Consider the following 25,177-nt stretch of genomic DNA (forward strand, 5'->3'; position numbering starts at 1 on the left):
AAGTACCCTGTCCAGCCTGAGCCAACATTTATTGGGAACTTTCCTCACCCTCTCCTTGGTCATTACTGGCTCTGTGATAATGTCCTCCACATGATTCTTCCCTCCACATATGATTTTTGTGTATTGGTAACCTTGAATTATTTTCCTAAAGTTATTCCTCTTCTCAAGCCACTATCCCCGCACCGTTCTAAGCGAGAGGCTTTGTCCTTACCCTCCTCCGTTGCCACAGAGGATGAGGCGATTGAATTAGCCCTCCAGTATATCAATTCTACTTATCCTCTGACTAAAAAGAGACTTGTAGCCCTTTCTGCCACGGCCTGGATTCCAATTGGAGGCCCGGTAGCGGGTATTACTGAACTAGGTATGGCTACCCGGAGACTTCAGTCCCTACTCCATGTTTTAGTTCATGAGCTGAACGTGGTAGTCAATGCATTGCAGGATCAAATTAATGAATTAAGTATAGTTTCTCGGTATAATCGTATGGGCCTTGACTATCTCTTTGCAGCCCAGGGTGGTCTCTGCACAGTGTTAAATTCTTCAGAGTGCTGTACTATTGTCATAAATAGGACGCATGTAGTTAGGCATGCCATGGATAAAGTCCTACAGTTGGCTAGCCTTAATGTGGAGGATTACCGAGGAGGATTAGACCTTACCTCCTGGTGGTGGTCATTGACCTCCTGGATACGTCCTTTGTTCATTTCCCTAATAGTCTTAGTTTTAGCAGGGTTTTTGTTTTGTTTCCTGGCCTCATGTGCTTCGGCAGTATGCCGTCGGACCTTAACAAGTAGGGTAATGGTGATTCACAAGTCTATTCCCAGTTAGGATCACTATAATCTCCAGAGTTTGAGTTATGAGACTTATCTCTGCATAAGCTGATTTTAGTCTCAAAGGGGGGAATGAGGCAGTGGGCAAAGAAAATGTTAACTCTGATACATAAGAAATGATATTAAAAGCTTGAAGTTTGAATTCTAGCTTTTTACCTTGCAAGCAAGATAAAGGAATGCAGGCTGGAATTAATTACTAGAAGTCTAGCGTTTGCCGGGCTAGGTTAGAAAGGTCAGAGACAGGAATTTCTTTCACCCTTGTGAATAATGAATGCTAGCTCAACATTTGTATACTGTTAGGCATACTGTAGTTTAAAGCTGAAATACTATTTCAGAAGTTCTTGATATGTAGATTTTGTTATAAGAAGATAGCTTAGATATATAGACCATTATAAGTATGTAGAATATGTCTTATAAGGATGCTTACTTTAGAATATGCTGTATTCTGTGTAAATTAATAATTCTGTGTGGAATGTTTGTTCAACTCTCTGTCTGACGTTCTGAGTAGGGCTGCAGTGAAGAGGTCAAACGTGTTTTGACTTATCTGCAGTTCTGGCTGGTTCAATGTATAAGCTGATAGGTGAAAGAGGTCAGGACTAGTCAGCTCTCTTCTCCTTGATTAATTGTAGGTAAATGTAGAAATGGTCCTGAATGCCATTAAGTAAGATTGGCTTTTGACCTCTTTAATGAATGCCAGAGTTCAGCTAGCAGGTAGTATGAAGCTGATTAGGAATATGAGAAATCAATCATAATAACATGTAAGAGACTGGAGCCCAAATGTCTGGTGTAAGGGGCCCCAGGTCACAGGTCAGTTTAGGATGTCTGGAACCTATGTAACTGATATTTTTAAAGTAATGATTGGTTGAGGCCAGGTAACCAATCTATTCCTTAACCAATTGGAGAGTAAGGGGGGGCAAGGCTAGGAGGGGGATAGAACAGTATTTAAGTAGGAGCAGAAGCAGTTTACGTCAGAAGAAAGGAAGGAGAGCTGAAAGAAAGCTGGAAGACAACAGGAGAGAAAGAGAGCTGAAGAGGACAGACAAAAGCCATAACATCCAGAGAGCTGAGAGAGAGAGAAGAGAGCTAGAACTGATGTCCTGCTTTGTTTGCTGGCAAATAAAGAAGATTTCTCCCTCATTCTGGTGTGTGCTGTCTGACTCCTGAAGTATCACAAATTCCTATCCCCTTTCCTGCAACACCCCTGTTTGAGAGTCATAGCTGTGACAGGAACAGACTGTGGAATATTTTTGATTACTTGATCAACAATAAAGACATTGCCTTATTTATAACTGAACACCCCCCCCCCCCCTCCCGGGGAAGTGGGGTTTGATGACAGTAAGGGGAGAGAGAGAGAATCGGTTTGAAGTGCTTTTAAAAACACAAATAGGTTTAGTCTCTCTGAAATCACAACTGTCAGTTTGCTTTTCTGAGTTACTGTCAGTTTGCTTGCCATAGTAGAGCTACACTGGAAGATAGCTGATTGAACTTTGGCATAGTTTACAGGAGGGGGAAGGGAAGGCCCTTCAGCTTCCTACATGCAAATAGAGGCAGGCAGACAGGTTGATGGGAGCATTTCAACATACTGAGGGAAGTAATTCACTGAAATAAATAAAGCTTGTGGGGCAGACTGTGCATATACACATTGTATGGGAAGGACTGAATCGGAATAAGGGAAATAAAAACCTACTACCATGAGTTTAAGGGAGAGGTAAATTGGTGGTATGTTGGGAATTCAGTAAAGCAAATATTTTGGAAGGGCTTGATTCATGCTGAACCATTTGTTGGATGTGTAGCTTGCTCTCTAGTGGGGAAATTCTAGAACTGTTGATTACAGAGCCTTGATAAAAGTTGGTAAATCTGAATTCCAGCAGGGAAGGTACTTTTAGAAACTTCTCTGAAGGCACAGGAAGCGGAAACCCTTGGGACAGTGTTGCCAGGTGGGCGGTTTTCCGCGACCCGCCGCGGGAAATTTTTGCCCGCGGCGGGTTGCGGTTTTTTGGGCTGGTTTTTGGGCTTCAGGGCGGGTTTTTTTTTGGCCGCGGGGGGCGGGGTTAGTGATGTTTTGGGAGGGGCCGATGATGTGGGAGGCGGGGCCGGTGATGGAGGAGGCGGGGCCGGTGATGGGGGGCGGGGCCGGTGATGGTGGGGGCAGGGTTGATGATGGCGGGGGCGGGGGTGATGATGTGGGGGTGGGGGTGTCAGGGGCGGGGTTTGTGTTTGGGCAGGCTGTTTCTTGTGCGGGATTGGGTGGGAAATAAATTTTCCACCTGGCAACCCTGCCTTGGGAGCCGGGTTCAAGGCTAGGAACTCTTTTGGAGCACCTCAGGGCAGAAGAAGGAGCCACAGCCCTTGGAACAGGCATATCTCAGGACAGAAGAAAAGGGCCTGCGGGGGCATTAACGCTGCCTAGGGCGGGGAACAGCAGCCCTGTTCACTGCAGTTCTCCTTTGTTTTAGATTTTCCTGGAGGGAGATAATCCTACCAGCTAACACTTTTCTTCCCGAGGTGGAGGCACTGAGCACCAAGCGAGATCGATGAAGACTGCCTTTGGGAGGCTCCAGCCAGGTGGAGCCCTGGATCCAGGAGTGCCCAGTAAGGGGGTGTTACACAACTACACCCTGTCTTTGAAGGACAGTTGAATAGTCAGAGCTTTTTTTCACCAACTTTGACAAAAACTGGAACACTAGCAAGTAGCCTATATTTTGAACAAACCTTTGGATCTACTTAGCTTTTTTGTGAAGATTAGCATAATAACAGAAACCTGAAGATCATCTAGTAGCATAATCTTCCAAAGAGAACAATTTACTATCCTCCAAACCTGATTCAATTTATAGTGTTTAACTCCTGAGGAAGCCGCTATTGGACCTTTGGGAATTTTTGAACTGAACTGTGTGTTTGGCAAGGATACAGGCATTCAGAGGGGGACTAGATGCTGCTCCTGGAGATAACAGCAGAGGCCTCAAGGGATTACAATATGCATATATATTTATGTATGCACAGCCTATTTTGTTATCTAATCTGCCTGTACTCTAACTCCCTATATCTGCAAAAGGCAGCCTTTCTCATATTTCTTCCCTTAACCCCCAGGACTGAATTGGAACGGAATGAATCCCTGGTGTCTAGTGGGCCAGGGCAACAGCAGTCCCCCTCTGCTGCTGCCCTCATGGTGTGGGATTCCTAAATGGTGGCCATGACCCTGAAAAGTAATCTCCTGCCCACTGAAACCACGCTGAATATCAACCCCATATATTTTCCTTGCAACTACATTTATATGTACATATATTGAGACAATTTATAAGCTCTGTCCTATATGCTCAAGTCACTTATACAATTACTTCCCAACATATGCTCCTGTGAACTGTGTAGAAACTGTTACATTTAGCCATCAGTAGTCTATCAAGTTTTTATAAATAAATAAATACGTAAATAAATAAATAAATAACTACAACAAACCTGCATTCATCAAAAAATTAAGTTTGAAGTGGCATCTCTATACTTTAAAATACTGTCCAAAATATACTAAATGCACACCAGATTTCTTTGATATATGTTGGTGATAATATCACACATTATTTGAACCAACTGGAATTATTCCATGTGTTATATTTTGTAATGCTTTTCTGAACATGATTTTGATTGACTAGGAACATAGAAACAAAATTGTACGAGAAAAAGAAGGGGTTCAACCATACTTCAGGCCCACGAAGTCCTTTTGGTCCTGGCGGCCCCGCATTTCCAACTTCTCCTCTGGGACCAGGGAAACCTCTTGAACCAGGCAATCCAGGAATACCCCTTCTTCCTTTTGGGCCAGAGGGACCAGTAGAACCATGTGCACCTTGCTGAGAGTTGTGTGTCAGATGAAAGGTGTTAGTCAATAAAATATGCAAGCAAAACAACATAAGAAAAAAATATATATTCCAAAGTGCTTAACGAAGCTCATGCCCTTTGCAGCTTAATTCTGAAAAACCCATCAAACTCTCTGATTAACAATTACGGATTTATATAACCATAGACACCAATGGATTGCTTAAATAAAGGTATCAGCTGGGAAAGGAAGTGATCTTGTTCTAGTCTAGTTCACTAGTGCAATTTTACCTTCAGTAGTGTGTTTAGTTTTGAAGGACAAACCCTTATAAGGACAGCGGTGATAAAGTTGTGCATAGAATGATTACTGAAATGGCACAGGATTTGCAACACAAACACTACACACAGACCCCCTAATTCTCTAACCTTGGTGCCTAAATGCAAGTGATATTTGTGCGCTAAAATGATAGAATACACTAGCAATTGCATGCCTGAATGTAACATTGATGCATGTAAGTGCTATGTACTTGCTCAGTGGTATTTTATAATGTGAGCATGCATGTCACATAACATGTGAATATAGAAGGGAGCATTCACAGGTTGAGGCACATTGTTGGGAAATGGGCATTTCAAACATTTATGCTTCAAGGCTGCTTCTTGTTCTATGTAAAGAACACATGATTTAGCAGCCTCTGCTCTAGCCTACATCCAAGTGGCAGCTGAGCTAGCTGCAGACCAGTTGGAGCAGTTTGTTTTTTATGATGAAAATTTAGAAGTCCCTACAGTTCTAGTGCTAATTTTAGAGGTGTGAAAGCACCGAGAGGTGCTGTCATGTGGATTTACTATTCATTCTCTTTCTTTATGGCTTTGTTACTGTAGCTCTCTGCCTCTAGACTATGGCTTCCTGGAGTTCCTTTTCTAAAAGACTCTGCTATGTCTTGGTTTTAATTAAGAACTGGGCACACTCTTCTACCCTCTACTGGAAGTGCTGTATTGTACAACATCATTAGCATCATATTTATGTTATTTGAATTTTTAATGCATACTTATTAGATGTTTCATTAGTATTATGCTGACATTTAATATCTCTGCTATTTGAATTTCAATGCAGTTAAATGTGTATGTTTTTGATACTGTTTCATGGTTGTCCTATTAATAGGTTTTTAATTTATTGTTCTCAAGATTATCTCACTTATTGTATCATTTTTATATTTGGTCATTTTTACTATTGTGCTGTTAACAAAATTGCAAGTTTTATGTTAAACAGTACCTGCTGTACACCACCATGGGCGAATTTCTTCATAAAGGTAGTTAATCAATTCCAATAAATACATTTATGCACATAGATTACAGAATACTGTTATTTATGTGCTAAAGTGCTATATTTAAGCATACGTATTTATGCCTGCTATTCACATGATGTATGTGGATGCGCCTAAATGTAGGAACATTAATGCTCAGTATGCTACATTTTGGCACCTAAATTTTGGCACACTTTATAGAATTGCCCCCAGAGGTTTAAGACACTCAAAAGGTAGTTATTGGAGGAAAGGGGGATATGGTAAAGACATTCAAATGCTAGGAGTGGAGGAGTAGCCTTGTGGTTACACTAACTAGAAAAGCCTGGTTCAAATCCCCCTGAATTAGGTATGTCACTTAACCCTCCATTGCCTCAGGTATAAATGTAAAGGGCAATTCTATAAATTGGCATCAACAGATAGATGCCAATTGTAAACTTACATTTATAGAATAATAACACATGCTTGACTGGCATCACTAAGTGCTAGGCATTATTCTATAATATACAGACTAAATTCGCTTAGCGCATAAGTGTAAGGGGATGTAAACATAGGTGGAATCTGGATGGGTTATGGGTGTGTCTCTGAGATGTATGCATAACTTATATATGCACTTCAGGGCACAATTAGGTACCAACTGTTACAATGGCCCTTGATTTGTCATAACTGTTGGCGCCTAACTTTAGGCGCACCAATGCCAGCTTATGCTGGCATTCTATAATGGAATCTTGGTACCAAGATGCTGTTATAGAATTGGCACTGAGCGCATAGCATTGGGATGCCAATATCTTGGCATCAATTTATATAATTTCCACCTTAGATTGTAAGCCTCCTGGAAAAGCCTTACAAATCATCTTGAATTACTACTAAATAAATCTCTGATGGCTTCAATAAAGCAGAAGATATTGCAGTTTCTTAAAGAAAAAGAAATTCAAGAACGAGGCATCATGGAATTAAATTGAAGGGAGAGAAGCTCAGGGGAAACATGAAGCAAAATTTCATCACTGAGAGACAGAAGATGCCTGGAATAACCAACCTTTTTTTTTATTTTTTAAATTCTTTATTTATTAAATTTTGCATTTATATCTATACAACATAAATGTGATGAAATACAGAAAATATAATACAATGGAGTAAAACATTACCCTGAATATAACACAAAAAGAATTTTTCTTTTTCAACATTTGTCCACAAACGTTTGGATCAAGAACTAAGAAATTCTAACATAGGAAAAAAAAAACCCCAGTTTTAAAGAGCGGATGGGAGATAAAAGCCCCCACAGCCGATTTTTCCAGCATCATCATCATTATGGGTTCTGTTCTAGGGACAGAGCATTCCTTTCCTTTGCTTCAATGAAATCTAATAATTTCTTAGGGCTAAAGAAAAGGTAGTTTATCAAATTCAAGGTAATACAACACTTGCAAGGAAATTTCAAAATAAAGGTACCACCTAACTTTAGAACCCTAGCTTTATACATCAAAAATTCCTTTCTTTTCCTTTGAGTTGCTCGCGCCAGATCAGGGAAAACTTGAATTTTATATCCCATGAATAAATCATTTATATGCCTGAAATATGACCTTAAGATGTTATTGCGGTCAAGTTCAAGTGCGAATGTCACCAGCAATGTAGTGCGTTCAGAAATAAGTTCAAGGGAGGATTCCAGGAATTCTGTCAAATTCAAATCAGTAGAAGGGGCAGCTTGAGCATTATCTTTAGGCAATGAAGATATCCCTGTGATATACTGGGTTCTCGTTATAGGAGGATATGCCTCCTCTGGAATCCCCAGTACATCCTTGAAATATTTTTTCAACATATCCAACGCATTTATTAGAGGAGACTTTGGGAAATTCAAAAATCTCAAGTTGTTCCTTCGTCCGTTATTTTCAAGGTATTCAAGTTTTCTATCCTGGATATCCCATTCCTTGACTAAAACCTCTGTGAGATTTTGTAATTTCACAATTTGTTCTTCAGTTTTTTGAAATTTAACTTTCTGCTCCTGAATTTGTTCAGACATTAAGTGATTAGACTTCTTTAAATCAGTTATTTCATTTTTAAATGAAGTACTTAGCAAAAGCAAGGTATTGTTCACACCCTGAATGGCGTCCCATAAGGCATTCATAGTTACCACTGCAGGTCTCTCTAATACTCCAGTACTCACGGTGCCGATCTCCAGGGCATTTAGTGCAGGTCCTCAAACCGAGTCCTGCATCGGTATTCCTTTGCCCGGGGTAGAAGTACTCGCGGGTCCTCCTGCAACAATCACTGAAGAGCCGGGAGACTCCACGGCATCCAAAGGCTGTAACCCCGCATGCAACAAATCGGCTCCGGGTCGTGGAGGTGCAGTGTGAGAGGGAGGGGTGAGCGTAACTCCCTCAATGCTGCACTCGGCCCTCAACAGGGCTGAGTTAATCGAAGTGGGTGACTGTTCTCCAGGGATCCCAATCCCGAAATTATCCAAGGTCGTTTGGCGTGTGGAGGAAATTGATTGCGGGACCGCGGAGGTAGGAACCGCTATCTTTCCTTTTCTCTTCCCCATCGCTAGGTCAGAGAAACTTCTCACTCGCCAATTCGTCGATGAGCAATTCGGGAGCTGGTGAACCCGACTTCCACTCACATCGCCATCTTGATCCTCGGAATAACCAACCTTGTTGTGTGTTCTGGTCAAATTATATTGTCTATATAGCGGTTTCTGTTCCATCAGTGATAAATCCCGAAGCACCATATGCTGAAAAGTTTCAATCACGGCATCTGGAGGTCCTGGGGGCATCCATACTGAAGGTACCTCTATCCAGGAAATCTAGACTGCCCCCAATTTGATTGACTGCACTTTTTGTCCTTTAGATTGTAAGCTGCTTTGAGCAGGGACTGTCCTTCTTTGTTAAATTGTATAGCGCTGCGTAACCCTGGTAGCGCTTTAGAAATGTTAAATAGTAGTAGTAGTAGATGTCAAAAATGTTCGTTCCTCTTCTACTGATTGTTGATCCTCTTGCTTATCAAAATAGAGTTTCAATTTTAGCTTCCTAAAGAATTTATACAAACTGTGTCTGGTGGAAAATACATTATATTTATTTGTGGGTACAAAGGAGAGTCCCAGCTGTAAAACTTCCATTTGCAATGGAGTTAAGCATTTAGTTGAGAAATTGAAAAATAATCTCTGGCTGTTCTCTGTGGGCGGCGGTTTCTGGTCAGTCACTATTGGTGTTGATTCGTGGCTAACTGTCCCATCTCGGCTGCTGTATCTAAAAAAGTCTCATTAACTGGTACTTCATTTGATGTAATCATCTTAGGTTTTGTTGCTTTCATAACTCTTGTTCTTTCAGATGTTCCCGTTCTATTAAATGCCTCATCGCCTGATGATTCACTTAAGGTATTAACAAAACCAACCCTTTTCATCCTGTGATATCTTTTTGATCTTCTGTTTATATCCATCCATGGGTAGATGAACCCCTTGGTATAATCAAATTTGTCTCTCTTGTATTTGGCTATTTTATGACCACGGATTTCATTTTTGTATTTTTCAATGGCAGTTATATGTTTTTGATATTGGGTTTCATACGACGGAGTGTTTCTTTCTTTCATGGCTTGCAATTTATCCTGCAAGTCTTCATTTTGTTTTAATAGTTCTTTTTTTCAGTTTATCTATTGTTAATAGCATTAGGTCTAATGAACACTGTGTAATCACCTTATTTCATTGTGTTACAAATTCTTTGTCATCAAGAAACCTGGGTTCTTTGTTCCATTGTAAGCCTCTCGGAACACTTTGAGTGTGACTGTATTCAACTAATGCTTTTATGTGATATTCCATTCTAACTGTAAGTTTGTTTGATCGCAATATGTCATTCCAATCTGGAACCTCACTTTCTTCACCAGAACCAAATAGGCGATTGCCTACCATTAATTCTTCTATTCTCTCTATTGGAATTCTATAGAAAACATCAGCCATTGCTATTTGGAGCATCAACAACTTTGAACATCTACTATCCCAAGCTAAGTAAAATAATACTTGTTTGCGATTTGTTAGAGACCTTGCGATATAAGTGATGGATGGAAGGGAGGGATTGTAGTGTGATGATGTGCAATGAGTGCGATTATAAATAGCCTAATATGGCTGGTGTAATGCACTAAAACTGAGCACTTATGTATACTCACATATGTGAAATAGCATAAGAAAAAATTCTCAAAAAATATATTACAGACAAACAGTGGTTTCTTTAAGTTATAGGTATATTATTACATTTTAACTGCCAGACCCTCGACCATTCTTCTAGGATTCAGAGATACCTTCTCATCATTTCTACTCTCTCCAGGGTATCCACTCTATTGGCTATTTTCATGTCATCTGCAAAAAGGCAAACCTTTCCTTCCAACCTTTCATCAGTATCTCCCACAAATATATTAAACAGAATAGGCCCCAGCAGCACTGACCCCTGAGGAACTCCACTGCTCACCTTCCTTTCCTCCGAGCGGATTCCATTTACCACCACCCTCTGCCACCTGTCGGTCAACCAGTTTCCCATCCAGTTCACTACTTTCAGTCCTAAGTTCACCCCTTTCAGCTTATTCATGAGTCTCTTTGGGGGACCATATAAAAGACTTTGCTGAAATTCAAGTAGATTACATCTAGCAAACGTCCTTCATCTAATTATTTGGTCACCCAGTCAAAGAAGTCAATAAGATTCGTTTGGCAGGATTTTCTTTTGGTAAAGCCATGTTGCCTTGGTTCCTGTAACCTGTTGGCTTCTAGAAAGTTAACCATCCTTTCTTTCAGCAACGACTCCGTTATTTTTTCTACCACCGACGTGAGACTTACTGGTCTGTAGTTTCCCACTTCTTCCCTGTCTCTACTTTTGTGAAAAGGGACCACATCCGCTCATCTCCAATCTCGTGGAACCTCTCCCATCTCTAAAGATCTATTAAATAAATCTTTAAGAGGTCCCACAAGGACCTCTCTGAGCGCCCTCAGTATCCTGGGATGTATCTCATCTGGCCCCATAGCTTTGTCCACCTTCAGATTCTCAAGCTGTTTATAAACTCTTTCTTCCGTAAACGGCACAGTATCCACTCCATTCCCAGATGTTCCCTCGGCAGCCGACCGCAGTCCTTTTCCAGGATTTTCCTCCGTGAACACCGAAGAGAAATAATTTTTTAGCACGTTCGCTTTATCTCCACATAGCCATTCTCTGAATTCCATTCCTATCTTTTCTCCTTTCTCCAATATATCTGAAAAAGGTCTTGTCACCTCTCTTTACATCTTTAGCCATGTTTTCTTCCGCTCGTGCTTTCGCTAGCTGTATTTCCCACTTTGCTTCTTTGAGTTTAATCCAATAATCTTTTCCATGATCCTCTCGTTGCGTTCTTTTGTATTTCTTGAACAATGCTACTTGTTTGGAGAACCATATAGGCTTCCTGCTTCTCTTGTTTTTGTTTACTTTCCTCGCATAAAGATCAGTCGCCATATTTATAGCAGCCTGTAGCTTGGACCACTGTTTTTCCACATCTCCTACACTTTCCCACGCCAACAGCTCCTTCTTTAGGTATTCCCCATTTTATAAAAATCAGTATGTCTGAAATCCAGTACTTTGAGTTTTGTGCTTCTGCACTCCGCCTTCACCCTTATATCAAACCATATGGTGTGATGATCACTATTACATAGGTGGGCACCCAACTGGATATTGGAAACACTTCGTGAGCACTACTACTACTACTACTACTACTACTATTTAGCACACTAGATCCAGCATTGACCCTTCCCTCGTGGGTTCTGTCACCATTTGTCTGAGCCAGGGGCATATCTGGACTTCGCTGTTAGAGGGTCCAGAGCCGAGGTGAGTGGGCACATTTTAGCCCCCCCCCCACAGCACCGCCGCCGCCGCCCCCCCCCCTGTCGCCATTGCCGCCGCTGCCCGCCCGTCATTGCTGACACCCCCCGCCGCCGCCAGAACCACCTCCAACAACTGTGGCCCGCCCAACGACAACCCCCCTGCCCGCCATCGTCGTCATACAACGTGCAGGACATCAGACTCACAGAAACAGAACGAAGTCCTGCAGATCACAAGGCTTCGTTCTGTTTCTGTGAGTCTGATGTCCTGCATGTTGTGTACATGCAGGATGTCAGACAGACTCAGAAACCAAACGAAGCAAGAAGACTTCGGCTGGCGGGGGTTGGGGTCCCCCGCCAGCAAAGGTAGCAGATGGCGATGGCAGGTTGACGGCAGGTTGGCGGCGGGAGGGGGGGTTGAGAGGGTCGTTGGCAGGGGGGTCCACGCCAGGGGAGGTGCCATGCCACGCCGAGGGGGGGGGTGGACGGAGCACCCCCCCACCCGTTGACACCTGGGGCGGACTGCCCCCACCACCCCGCCCTTGCTACGCCACTGGCTTACAGTAACAATTTTCCAGCCTAAGTAGATTATAGCAGTGGTTCCCAAACCTGGTCCTGGAGGCACCCCAGCCAGTCAGCTTTTCAGGACACCCACAATGAATATTCATGAGAGAGATTTGCATACAGTGGAGGTAGTGCATGCAAATCTTTCTCATGAATATTCATTGTGGGTATCCTGAAAACCTGAGTGATTGGGGTGCCTCCAGGACCAGGTTTGGGAACCACTTAGAAGCCCTGAGAATTCAAGCAAACACTCCTTACTGCTGAATTTCACAGGCTGCTACATTAGATTAGACTAGATAAAATAAAAACTTACTGATCCTTTGTCTCCTGCATCTCCCTCATAACCCTAAGTATAAATATATAAAAAAGCAGATGTTAATTTTGGGGGGGAGGGGGGCACATATTTCTATCTGACCATAAGTCATCCTCAAAACATTTAAGGAAACAGTACCTTGGGTCCAACTTTTCCTGCACTTCCTTTCCATCCAGTATCACCCTGTAAAATAAATGTTTTAATTCTGGGCAGAAGACTTCATTTATATTTTCTAGATACAGAAAAATTCTCCATTAATGAAAAGTTCATATTTGCCTTGAGTCATTTGCATTTCCTAGTCTAAGCTGGTTACAAACATTCTCCCGGATGCTGTATATCGCGTGAAAATCAAAGTGTATTCCATAATAATGTGCATAACCTAATTGGGTAACAAGCCAATCAGTGCTGATAATTGCCACTTAACAAGCAATTATTGACACTAATTGGAATTAGAATTTATGTGGAGAACTGTCTAAGCATATTCTATAGGAACCAAGCGGTAACTGAAAGCAAAAAATCCCACAGAAAATCCAACAACAAGTCAAGAAGTGGGAAGTGAGGGAAGGCTGGACAAACCACTGGTTCAACAAGTGAAATTTATTCCATAAACACAAATAACAAGACTCAAGACGGCACTGCTTGCCCTTCTACACTACTGAAGCATTACGTGCGAACTGGCCAACTTTTTTAATAGCGTATTGCCCACACATGCACGGTCTTTTTAAAGACCAACTCATTATTTCCAGTTTGTTTAGCACCATCTCATTTTCATTTCTGCCTATCAGACTCCTGAGGCAGGCATCTTATATGCCGTAGCACGGTGCCGTGTCAAGTCTTGATATTTGTGTTTATGGAATAAATTTCACTTGTTGAACCAGTGGTTTGTCCAGCCTTCCCTCACTTCCCACTTCTTGACTTGTAAGCATATTCTATAACACACTGTGTGTAAATTCTAAGTCGCACAGTTGAAAAAGGGGGTGTGGCCATGGGCGTATAATGGGCAGGTTGTAGGCGTTTCTAAAATGTATGCACTTTGTTATAGAATACACCCGGTCCATGCGTAATTTAGGCATTGACATTTACGCCAGGTTTTACTTGGCATAACTGCTTGCGACTAAATTTGGGGACCAGCACTCGGTGTATTCTATATGTGTGGAAATTTAGGTTTATTCTATAAAGTACGCCTAAATTAAGGTGTACTTTATAGAATGCCCTTTGGCAAATTTTATTTCAGCGCCAAAAATGTAGGCGTGATATACAGAATCTAGTCCATTGTGCATAAACGTATTTATAATGTGTCTAATAAATTCAGTTCATTGGCTGTGGAATAGGTTCTATAAAATTGTATATGTTGCAATAATATATAACTAGCTGAAACTTCATCATGTTCACCAGGGATGCCTGTTCACTCTCCGCAGTTGAACCCCATTCCTCTCCAGCAGTGGCGTACCAAGGGGGGGGGCGGTCCACCCCGGGTGCATGCCGCTGGGGGGTGCGGCGGCGCGCCCCTGTGGGCTCCGACTTCGCTAACTTCGCTCATTCACTGCAGCTCCCTCTGCCCCGGAACAGGTTACTTCCTGTTCCAGGGCAGAGAGAGCTCCAGCGAACGAGCGAAGTTAGCGAAGTTGGAGCCCACAGGCGCGTGCCGCAGCACCCCCCCCAGCGGCGTGCACCCGGGGGGGTGTCATTTCGCTGGGGGGGGGGGAAGGTGTCATTTCGCAGGCGGGGGGGGGGGGGCGCATCGGCGATCCGCCCCAGGTGCCATCCAGGCTGGGAACGCCACTGCTCTCCGGCCCTTCTACCCTAGCTCTAGCCTCAGCTCTGACCCAGCAGTCACTTTCATTCCCTTTACTCCACCATCCCCCCACCCCAGTAGTCACTTTCATCATCTCAACCCCACACCCCAGCAGGCTTGCTTACTCTGAGGTTGGCAATCCAAAGAGTGCCTTTGTCCCTCTATGGGCCTCTGTTTCCCATGGCTGCTTCAGCAGGACCTGAGCAAGACAGGTCATCCTTCCGCCCACATCTGTTCTGATTCAGTCTGCAGCTGCTTTGGTGTAGATGTGTATGCTTCACTCCTGTTCAGTTCTCCTGAAGCCTGGGGGTAGCATGCACATTGGAACATATGCATGTACCACCCTCCAACAACAAACAGCCTGCAGCTCCATACCACTGTTATATACATGGTGTCCGGAAAAAACGGGACCCACGACACTTTTCTGAATAACCCCAAACAAATGTACAATTATTAAAAAATTATTATTATTATTGACGGGTGTTACTGGAAGATGCTTTTAAAAGCTGGATGGCCCCTGCTTTCAAAATGGCACCATTGAGGAAGTGATCATTAAGATCTGTTTTAGCAAAATGTCGTTTAGCAATTAAATTTTTGCGACAAAATAAGGGATTCGGTGCAAAGCATCGCTAAGGGAGTTTCCTAATAATGGTATTTTGAAAATATATTAGGTGTTTCCTAATGTAGTTTCAAATGTCATAGTAAATGTTTAAACAATTGCAAAGTATTTTGAAACTATGTAAGGGGTACCATTTTTCCAGACACCAAATATATGAATAATCCAAAAAAAAAAAAAAAAAAAAGGCAGAACAAAAAGTAACCCAAACGTACAAATCTTTATTCCCAATAAGTAAATAATTAGAAACAAATACAGCAGACCAGTGTCCAGTCTCTGTTTTGGCGACTTGCCTGCATCAGGGGCTAACTTCATAAAATTTGTACAGTACCACTGGCAATCTCGTTGCACTCAAAGCGCTAAATTCAAAAGGTATAAATAACTACATAAAGGGATCAAAAGTACCTCCATTTTGAAATAAATCCACTCCAGTAGTTTAAAATGTTCACTGCCCCTGATGCAGACAAGATGCAGAAACATGCTGAGTGAACCCTGTAGATGAAAATTTATTTATTCGGAAAAGAAACAGCCGATTCCAAGATGGCCGCATGCATAAAGTAGAGCTGCAGACCACGATTTCCTAACATGAAATAATGCCGAAAAGAAGAGGAAAGGCTTCATTCCGAGCTCCCCCGACGCCTACCTCAACTCCTGTAGGTCCAAAGGACAGATATGGGTGGTCTGCAGGACAAAGCAGAGAAGTCGGAAGCAGTTCCTTAGGAGGCGCCAGCATAGTGGAGGGTTCTATGGAGTCTCCAGGACTCGATATCACTCTGAGCCCTGATGTGAGAGCTCCGCCCCCGCAGCCTCAACGGACTAGCTCTCCCTCCCTGGAATCAAGAGGCCAAGTACCGGAAGGTGAATGGGATCAGTCTCTGAGTGAAGCTCATTCTGAACATCGTGCGCGGGAGTTTGGGGGACAGATTTTGCTCCCAAAAGAAAGCAATCTGAATTCTACCGGCACGGGACAAGGCACAGAAACTGAGAAGGTTCCAGAACCTAAATTGGGTATGCCCCCTGGAGTTGTGGTGAAGCCGGCAGAGGTAACTCTTGACTCCTTGTGGGATTTAATGGCTCAAATGGCTCAATCATTGTTGCAACAATCTAACTTTGCTATACAAAAATCTATAGAGACGGAAAAAAAAGTAGAGAAAAATGTAACTGATACAAAATCTCTTGAAACTCGGTTTGAAACAATGGAAAAAGAAATTATGAAAGTAGGGAATACTCAAAACATTATGGTTAAGGATGTTTCAAACCTTAGAAGCAAAGCGGAGATATATGATAATTATATGCGAAGGTATAACCTAAGATTTGTCAGTTTTCCAAGGATAAAAATGATCAGTTCATCTGATATGTTAAAAAGATACCTGAAGGAAATATTGGAAATACCAGAAACTAATCTCCCACCATTTACTGAAACTTATTATATCCCACAAAGAGAGCAAGAACAAAAGCAACAACAATTGCCTTTGGATATAACGGATCTCCTAGGGACATCAGAATCGGAGCAGGTAACTCCGGCAACTTTAGTGGCTATGGTTACCTTGCTACCAGATAAACAATGGTTATTTAAATTGTTCTTTAGGAACAAGGAAAAATTGTTTTGGGGACAAAGAATATTATTGTTTCCTGATGTCTCAAGAGACACTCAAAAGAAGAGGAAACAATTTTTGCTGCTAAAACCAGCCGTCTTACAGCTAGGAGGCACATTCTATCTCAAGTTTCCCTGCAAATGTATTGTGAATTATAATTCACTCAAATATGTTTTTATGGACCCTTCCTCATTTCACAACATTTGTGGCCTCAAAAAGTGTTACAGGAGTATAACGAGTTAGCTTTGTATTCTATTTCTATATGCAAATTACTTCTTAATAATGATTTCTTGTTTTCTCCTCCAAATATTTAATCATGGAATCCCCAAAATGTGGACTTGAGTGTTATTGCTCAGTTTGAATTTTCTTCCTTTTTTTTTCTTTCCTCTTTAAGAAATGTTTAAAGTTATAACACTATCTTTTTCAAGTGTGTAATCCTTGAAATGTATATGAAAATTATAAACAAATAAATAAAAAATTTATTTATTTGGATTTTGCTCACACCTTTTTCAATAATAGCTCAAGGTGAGTTACACTCAGGTACACTGGGTATGTTTCTGTCCCTGGAAGGCTCATAATCTAAGTTTGTACCTGAGGCAATGGAGAGTTAAGTGACTTGCCCAAGAGCACAAAAGCAGTGGGATTTGAACGGGGCACCTCTGGATGTCAAGACTGGTGCTTTAACCACTAGGCCACTCCTCAGTGCTAGTCTCCTGCATTTTATTTATGTATTTATTGGGAATAAAGATTTGTACATTTGGCCAGCTTTTTGTATTGCTTTTGTTTTGAATTATATATATTGTGCAGACTACATTGCCTCTTTGGTTTAATAATATATATGGAAGCCAGCTTCCATTAATAAGCTACTCTATAAGGTGCCATTCGCCTCTTGTGTTGTTTTTGCTACTATAGTCTGACATGGCTACCCTTATGGAATTTATACCACATTAATAGACTTGCCATTCCAGAAAATTCAGAAATTGTCTACCTCAGCGTCAAAGAAAATCCAATCAACTGGTAAGAAAGAGACATTTTCAAAATATTGACTGTTACTTGGCTTGGAATCTGTATGTGTCACGGTCAGATCTGACCAGATACCTGGATTCTGTACAAGGTTATAGTAATCTGACATTTTTGCAGGGCTGCCGAGAGACAAGGAGGGACATAATTGAACGGGGCGCCCAAGTTTTCTTGGGGCCGTCCTCACAGGATGTCCCCATGTCGGGGCAGGAGAACCCGTATTATCGAAACAAGATGGGTGGCCATCTTTCGTTTCGATAATACGGTCAGGGACACCCAAATCTCCACATTTAGGTCGACCTTAGAGATGGTCATCCCCGATTTTCGGCGATAATGGAAACTGAGGACGCCCATCTCAGAAACGACCAAATGCAAGCCATTTGGTCATGGGAGGAGCCAGCATTCGTAGTGCACTGGTCCCCCTCATATGCCAGGACACCAACCGGGCACCCTAGGGGGCACTGCAGTGGACTTCACAAATTGCTCCCAGGTGCATAGCTCCCTTTACATTGGGTGCTGAGCCCTCCAACCCCTCCAAAAAAACCCACTCCCCAGAACTATACGCCACTACCATAGCCCTAAGGGGTGAAGGGGGGCACCTACATGTGGGTACAGTGGGTTTCTGGTGTAACAGGTGGGGGGATGGGCCTGTGTTCGCCTGCCTGAAGTGCACTGCACCCACTAAAACTGCTCCAGGGACCTGCATACTGCTGTCATGGAGCTGGGTATAACATTTGAGACTGGCAAAAAAAATTTTTAAGTTTTTTTTTTTTAGGGTGGGAGGGGGTTGGTGACCACTGGGGGAGTAAGATGAGGTGATCCCCGATTCCTTCCGGTGGTCATCTGGTCAGTTCGGGCACCTTTTTGAGGCTTAGTTGCAAGAAAAAATACCAAGTAAAGTCAGCCAAGTGCTCGTCAGGCACGCCCTTCTTTTTTCCATTATCGGCCGAGGATGCCCATGTGTTAGGCATACCCCAGTCCAGCCTTCGCTACACTGCCGACATGCCCCCGTGAACTTTGGTTGTCCCCGCGATGGAAAGCAGTTGAGGACACCCAAAATCAACTTTTGGTTATGCCGATTTGGGCACCCCTGAGAGAAGGACGCCCATCTCTCGATTTGTGTCAGAAGATGGGCGCCCTTCTCTTTCGAAAATAAGCCTAAATGCCAGGCCCAGGGCAAACAATCTTAAAGGTCCTGCTGCTGCCGCTGCACCCCCCCCCCCCCAGCCCACAGATGGTTAATAGAAAGAGTATTTTATTCTATTAGCAATTAATAATGTGTGTGGCTTCTGAAAAAAATACGTTTTAAAACAGCAGTTGTTCGCTGGCGGCATGCACAAGCACCAGCAACTGATACACACTGCTCCCGCCGGCCCCACAGCCTTCCCTCTGGCGTGTTCTTGCCTATGTGGAAACACAAAGTAGCATCACAGGGAAGGCCGTGTGGCCGGCGTGAGCAGTGTGTATCAGTCATTGGCTGCTCGTGCTTCCTGCCAGTGAAGAACTGCTGTTTTAAAAGGTATGCTGGGGGCCTCAATTTTTACAAAAAAAAAATCAATTCACCAAAAATGAATTGATAAATCAATTCGAATCCAACAGCACTAGCACCAGGCCCTCCTTGGAGGCTGGGCCCAGGGAATCTTGTCCCCCCCCCCCCCCCCCCCCCCCGCCCCTTCTCCTCTCAGCAGCCCTGCCTTTTTGAGTAAATTCTTCATGCTTTTCTAAGATTTCTTTTGTTATAAAATAAAGCATGTTTGAGTCTCTGTGGATTATATTTAATAACTTCTTGGTATGAGGAAGCGGTATGGTTTGCTGATTACAGCACTAATCTACAAATTCAGGATACTCTAGGGCACCAGCTCAAATATGAGCTCTACCTCTCCACTCTTTTGTAATTTCAGACAAATCATTTTATTTGCCCATTCTTCATTTCACCCAACTGATATTGGTTAAATAATTATTGGAACAATGCTCCTCTCCCCCCACCCCTTTGGTCTGCCAGGCCATTCACCTCAGAGATGATAGTGCATGTTAGAATCCTATTCAGAAATTAACACCTACATAAATGTTTACAAAAATTAATATTTGATTTGTCACGTATCTCACAGGCTCAAAGTGATTGTGATAATTACTGTATACTATTTTAGCCAGCTATTCTATGCAAACTGTGTTGATGCAAATCAAAGCAGACTATATACCTTCAGGCCATCATCTCCTGTTTCCCCTTGTGAACCCTGTGAAAAAATTGAGGAAAAATAATTGAATATATGAAAGGCAAGAGAATGACCATTTGAACTAATCACAGCTATCCTAGCAGTGAGCTTACTTTGGGGCCTGCTAATCCATGGGAGCCTGGGCTTCCAGGTAGGCCAGAGTCACCCATTTCACCTTTGGATCCCTAATAACGAAGAAACAGAGCAGCATAGTTTATATGGTATAGTCCCAGGTTTATCTGAAGTACAGTTTACATTGCATTTGAAATATCAATGGCTGAACAAAAAACACAGAACAGCTCCTGTGATTTTATCATCTGCAATTAAAAATCCCAAACCATATGTTTATGTTACATGAAAGAAGGCAAAAATTGGAATTGTTTATCTGCAATACTGTATTGTAATTGTAAATTATATAGGAATTGAAAATTATAAACTGTTTTGACATTATGATATGTATAGAGGGGCATTTTCAATATGACTTCTAAGTCCGACTTTGGACATTCTACACAAAACGTCCAAAATCTGAATAGGAAAGAAGGTCATTTTTGAAAAAGAAAAACGTCTACATTTTTTTGTTTTTAAATACTTTTTCGAACAAGGTTTTGTGCTTTGAACATTTTGGTTTTTGGTCTATTTTTGAAAAAAAAAAAAAAGTACAAAATGTAGAAAATCAAGCCATTGGGTTGTAGAAGGAGCCAGCAATTTTAGCAGACTGGTCCCCCAGACATTACAGGAGAGCAATGGGCACCCTAGAGGGCACTTCTGTGCACTTCATAAAAATTCTCCCAAGTACACATCTCACCTTTGCTCTTGCCCCCTGAGCCCTTCAAAACCCACCCAAAACACACTGTCCCCCACTGTAAACCACTACAATAGCCAAAAACATGTTACATATGACAGGTTACAATAAAAAATAACATAATAAAAACTTAAACACAACATAATAAAAAGAAAACTTATTACAACAAACCATCACAAACATATAACATTAAATCATAACAAAACAGATAACAACCAAAGGGCCCTGTTTGCTAAGCCGCACTGTAGGCGCGCAAACCTTTTAGCGCATGCTAACACTAGAGACACCCATAGGAATATAATGGGTGTCTCTATAGTTAGCGTGTGCTAATTTAGTGCATGCTAAAACGTTAGCGTGCCTATAGTGCAGCTTAGTAAACGGCCCAAAATATTAACTAAAACATACAAATAGAAACATAAAAGAATAATAAGGATAACTAAATAGCCAACTATTACATCAACAAAAAAACCTCTTCAATTTAATAGCATCATGTAAAATCATCAAAAGCTTTGGGGGTGGGTGGGGGGAACCCAGATCTTCTAATCCATGTAAAATAACAGTTAAAAGAATTAGGACAGCAGAATGAAAGTATTATTCTGGCAGAGACTGGTGTACTGAAAGAACATATAGTCGTGCTGGGTCAAACCAGTGGTCCATTCAGCCCAGTAATCTGTTTCTAACAGTGGCCAATTCAGGTCACAAGTACCTGGCAGAAACCCAAACAGTAGCAACATTCCATGCTACCAATCTCAGGGTAAGCAGTGGTTTCCCCATGACTGTGGCAGGGGTGTAGCTACGTGGGGCCATGGGGGCATGGGCCCCCACAGATTACGCCCTGGCCCCCTCTACATTGGACCCTCCACGCCCCCGCATCAGGTACCTTGTTTGCTGGTGGGGGTCCCCAATACCCCGCCAGCCAAAGTCTTCTTCAGCGCCGGTCAACTCCGGCGCCTTCGTTGTGTGATCCTCTGTTTCTGATGCCTTATGTCCTGCACTGTGCAGAACGTAAGGCGTCAGAAACAGATGATCACACAACGAAGGCGCCAGAGTCGACCGGCGCTGAAGACTCTTTGGCTGGCGGGGATTGGGGACCCCTGCCAGCAAACAAGATACTTGATACAGCGGCAGGGCAGGAGGTGGGTGGGCGGCGGCAGTGGCAGGGGGTCCAAAGTGGCGGTGGGGGGGGGGGGTCAGCGGCTAAACAATGGCTCCCCACCTCGGGCTCTGGCCCCCCTCCCACCAAGGTCTGGCTACGCCCCTGGTCTGTGGCCCAAACCTCCCCTGGTGTGAGGAAGTCGGAAGCATGCTTTCTAGCAGCTGACGCCGGCACTCTGCACCTCCTCAGTTCACATGCATGAACTAAGTATATGCAAGGAGTGCTGGCATCAGCTGCTGTAAAGCATGCTGCCGACTTCCTCACACCAGGGGAGGTTCGGGCCACAGAACTCTATGGCTTGCAGGGCTTGGGTAAAGGAAAATTTTGAATGGGGGGGGGGTCAGGAAGAGAGCAGAAAGGAATGGATAGCCTCCCAGTCACCCCCCCCAACAAAAATAGCTGCTGGCTACAACCCTGCTTTACACTGTGACTGATGGTGTGGTGGCGGCAGCCCTCTAAGACTGTTTGCCCTGGGCCCGGCTTTGTCTCTTGGTGGCCCTGATGCTCGCCAATTAATGGCAGTTAGGCACAGAAATGCAGGTATTCTATAACACTACACCTAAATTCTGGAAATGCCCTGACCTGCCCATGCCCCTACTATGACCATGCCTCCTTTGGAGTTGTGCACTATGAAAATTAAGCACGCATGTTGTAGAATAGGATATAGGACATACCTGTGTGTAATGCGGCGCCTAATGATTACCATGAGGAAAGGCTAAAGAGGTTAGGGCTCTTCAGTTTGGAAAAGAGATGGATGAGGGGAAATATGACTGAGGTGTACAAAATCCTGAGTAGTGTACAACGAGTAGAAGTAAATCGATTTTTTACTTGTTCCAAAAGTTCAAAGACTAGGGAACACTCAATGAAGTTACATGGAAAGACTTTTAAAACAAATAGGAGGAAATATTTTTTTCACTCAATGAATAGTTAAGTTCTGGAACTCTTTGCCAGAGGATGTGGTAATAGCAGTTAGCTGTCTAGTTAAAAAAAAAGGTTTGGACAAGTTCCTGGAGGAAAAGTCCATAGTTTGCTATTGAGACAGATGTGGGGAGGCAGCTGTTTGCCCCAGGATTGGTAGCATGCAATGTTGCTAATAAGTGGGTTTCTGCCAGGTATTGTGACCTGGCTTGGCCACTGTTTAAAAATGGGATACTGGCTACTCTTATGTTCTTATGTAAGTGCTTCTTAACACCAATAATCGATTATTATTCCCAATCTAGACAGATGTAGAAATGTTATCAGGAATTAGGGAGGCTAACAAACTGGGGAACACAATAATAATGGGTAATTTCAATTACCCTGATATTGACTGGGTAAATGTAACATCAGGGCATGCTAGGGAGGTAAATTTCCTTGACAAAATCAGGCACTGCTTTATGGAGCAGCTGGTACAGGAGCCAACCAAAGGAGGAAAAATTCTATACCTTGTCCTTAGTGGAGCGAATGATCTGGTGCAGGGGATAATGGTGATGGGGCCACTTGATAACAGTGACCATAATATGATTACATTTGATACCACCTCTGAAGTAAGTACACACAGAAAATCCAATACATTAACATTTAACTTTCATAAAGGAGACTATGATAAAATGAGAAGAACGATGACAAAAAACTTACATCAGGCGTGGATGCTGTTCAAAAATACCATCCTGGAAGCCCAGGCCAGTTATATTCCATGTATTAAAAAAGGAGGAAGAAAGGCCAAATGACAGCTGGCATGGTTAAAAAGTGAGGTGAAGGAAGCTATTAGAGCTAAAGGAAAATCCTTCAGAGAATGGAAGAAGGATCGGCAAAGAGGGACTTCGAAAAAAAAAAAGATTGCATAGGAGGCAAAAAGAGTATATTAAAAGCAAGAAGCCGGCAAAAGAATCAGTTGGACCGTTAAATGACCGAAGGGTAAAAGGGGCACTCAGGGAAAACAAAGCCATAGTGGAAAGATTAAATGAATTCTTTGACTCGGTCATCACCGAGGAAGATTTGGGAGAGATACCGGTCCCAGAGATGTTATTCAAAGCTGAAGAATCAGAGAAATTAAATGAAATCTCTATAAACCTGGAAGATGTAATGGTACAATTTGACAAATTGAAGAGTAGCAAATTGCCTGGAAGATTGGAGGGTGGCCGATCTAACGCCGATTTTCTAAAAAAGGTTCTAGAGGTGATCCGTGAGCCTGATGTCTGTGCCGAACAAAATGGTAAAGACTATTATAAAGAACAAAATTAGAGAGCATATTCAAAAGCATGGATAAATAAGGCAAAACCAACATGGATTTAGTGAAGAGAAATCTTGCCTCACCAATCTACTAAATTTCTTTGAAGGGGTGAACAAACATGTGGATAAAGGGGAGCCAGTCAATATTGTGTATCTGGATTTTCAAAAGGCATTTGACAAAATACCTAATGAAAGACTCCAGAGGAAATTGGAGAGTCATGGGATAGGAGGTAGTGTTCTATTGTGGATTAAAAACTGGTTAAAAGATGGAAAACAGAGAGTAGGGTTAAATGGTCAGTATTCTCAATGGAGAAGGGTAGTTAGTGGGGTTCCCCAGGGGTCTGTGCTGGGACCACTATTTTTTTTAATCATATTTTTAAATGACCTAGAGGTGGGAGTAAATAGTGAGGTAATTAAATTTGCTGATGACACAAAGTTATTCAAAGTTGTTGCAAGAGAATTATAAAAAATTACCAGAGGTCCTTACGAGACTGGGAGACTGGGCATCCAAATGGCAGATGACGTTTAAAGTGAGCAAGTGCAAATTGATGTATATGGGAAAGAGAAACCTGAACTATAGTTACGTGATGCAAGGTTCTACATTAGGAATCACTGACCAGGAAAGGGATCTAGGTGTCATCGTTGATGATATGTTGAAACCCTCTGCTCAGTGTGCGGCTGTGGCTTAGAAAGCAAATAGAATGTTAGGCATTATTAGGACAGGAATGGAGTGGAGAAGTGGCCTAGTGGTTAGGGTGGTGGACTTTGGTCCTGAGGAACTGAGTTCAATTCCCACTTCAGACACAGGCAGCTCCTTGTGACTCTGGGCAAGTCACTTAACCCTCCATTGCCCCATGTAAGCCGCATTGAGCCTGCCATGAGTGGGAAAGTGCAGGGTACAAATGTAACAAAAATGAGGACATTATAATGTTTTTGTCTCGTTCCATGGGGTGACCACACCTCGAATACTGTGTGCAATTCTTCACTCAACATGTAATTAAACTCTGGAATTCATTGCCAGAGAATGTAGTAAAAACAGTTAGCTTAGCAGGGTTTAAAAAAGGTTTGGATAGCTTCTTTAAAAAAGTCCATAAGCCATTATTAAGATGGACTTGGGGAGAATCCACTGCTCATTTCTAGAATAAGCA

At 42.6% G+C, this 25,177-nt stretch overlaps 1 protein-coding gene across 1 annotated transcript in view; it reads right to left on the reverse strand.

Moving 5' to 3' along the window:
* LOC115477822 (collagen alpha-1(IX) chain-like) overlaps window positions 1-25,177 on the reverse strand; it is a 76,246-nt gene that overhangs the window by 39,293 nt on the left and 11,776 nt on the right. Inside the window, exons 3-7 of the mRNA XM_030214951.1 lie at window positions 19,974-20,045; window positions 19,846-19,881; window positions 12,760-12,804; window positions 12,622-12,654; window positions 4,517-4,663 (exon numbers count right to left, since the gene is read on the reverse strand). Of these exons, the coding sequence (XP_030070811.1) occupies window positions 4,517-4,663; window positions 12,622-12,654; window positions 12,760-12,804; window positions 19,846-19,881; window positions 19,974-20,045 (333 nt within the window). The remainder of the gene's footprint in view (window positions 1-4,516; window positions 4,664-12,621; window positions 12,655-12,759; window positions 12,805-19,845; window positions 19,882-19,973; window positions 20,046-25,177) is intronic.

This window comes from Microcaecilia unicolor, chromosome 1 (genome assembly GCF_901765095.1).
Source record: "Microcaecilia unicolor chromosome 1, aMicUni1.1, whole genome shotgun sequence".
Classification (NCBI taxonomy): domain Eukaryota; kingdom Metazoa; phylum Chordata; class Amphibia; order Gymnophiona; family Siphonopidae; genus Microcaecilia; species Microcaecilia unicolor.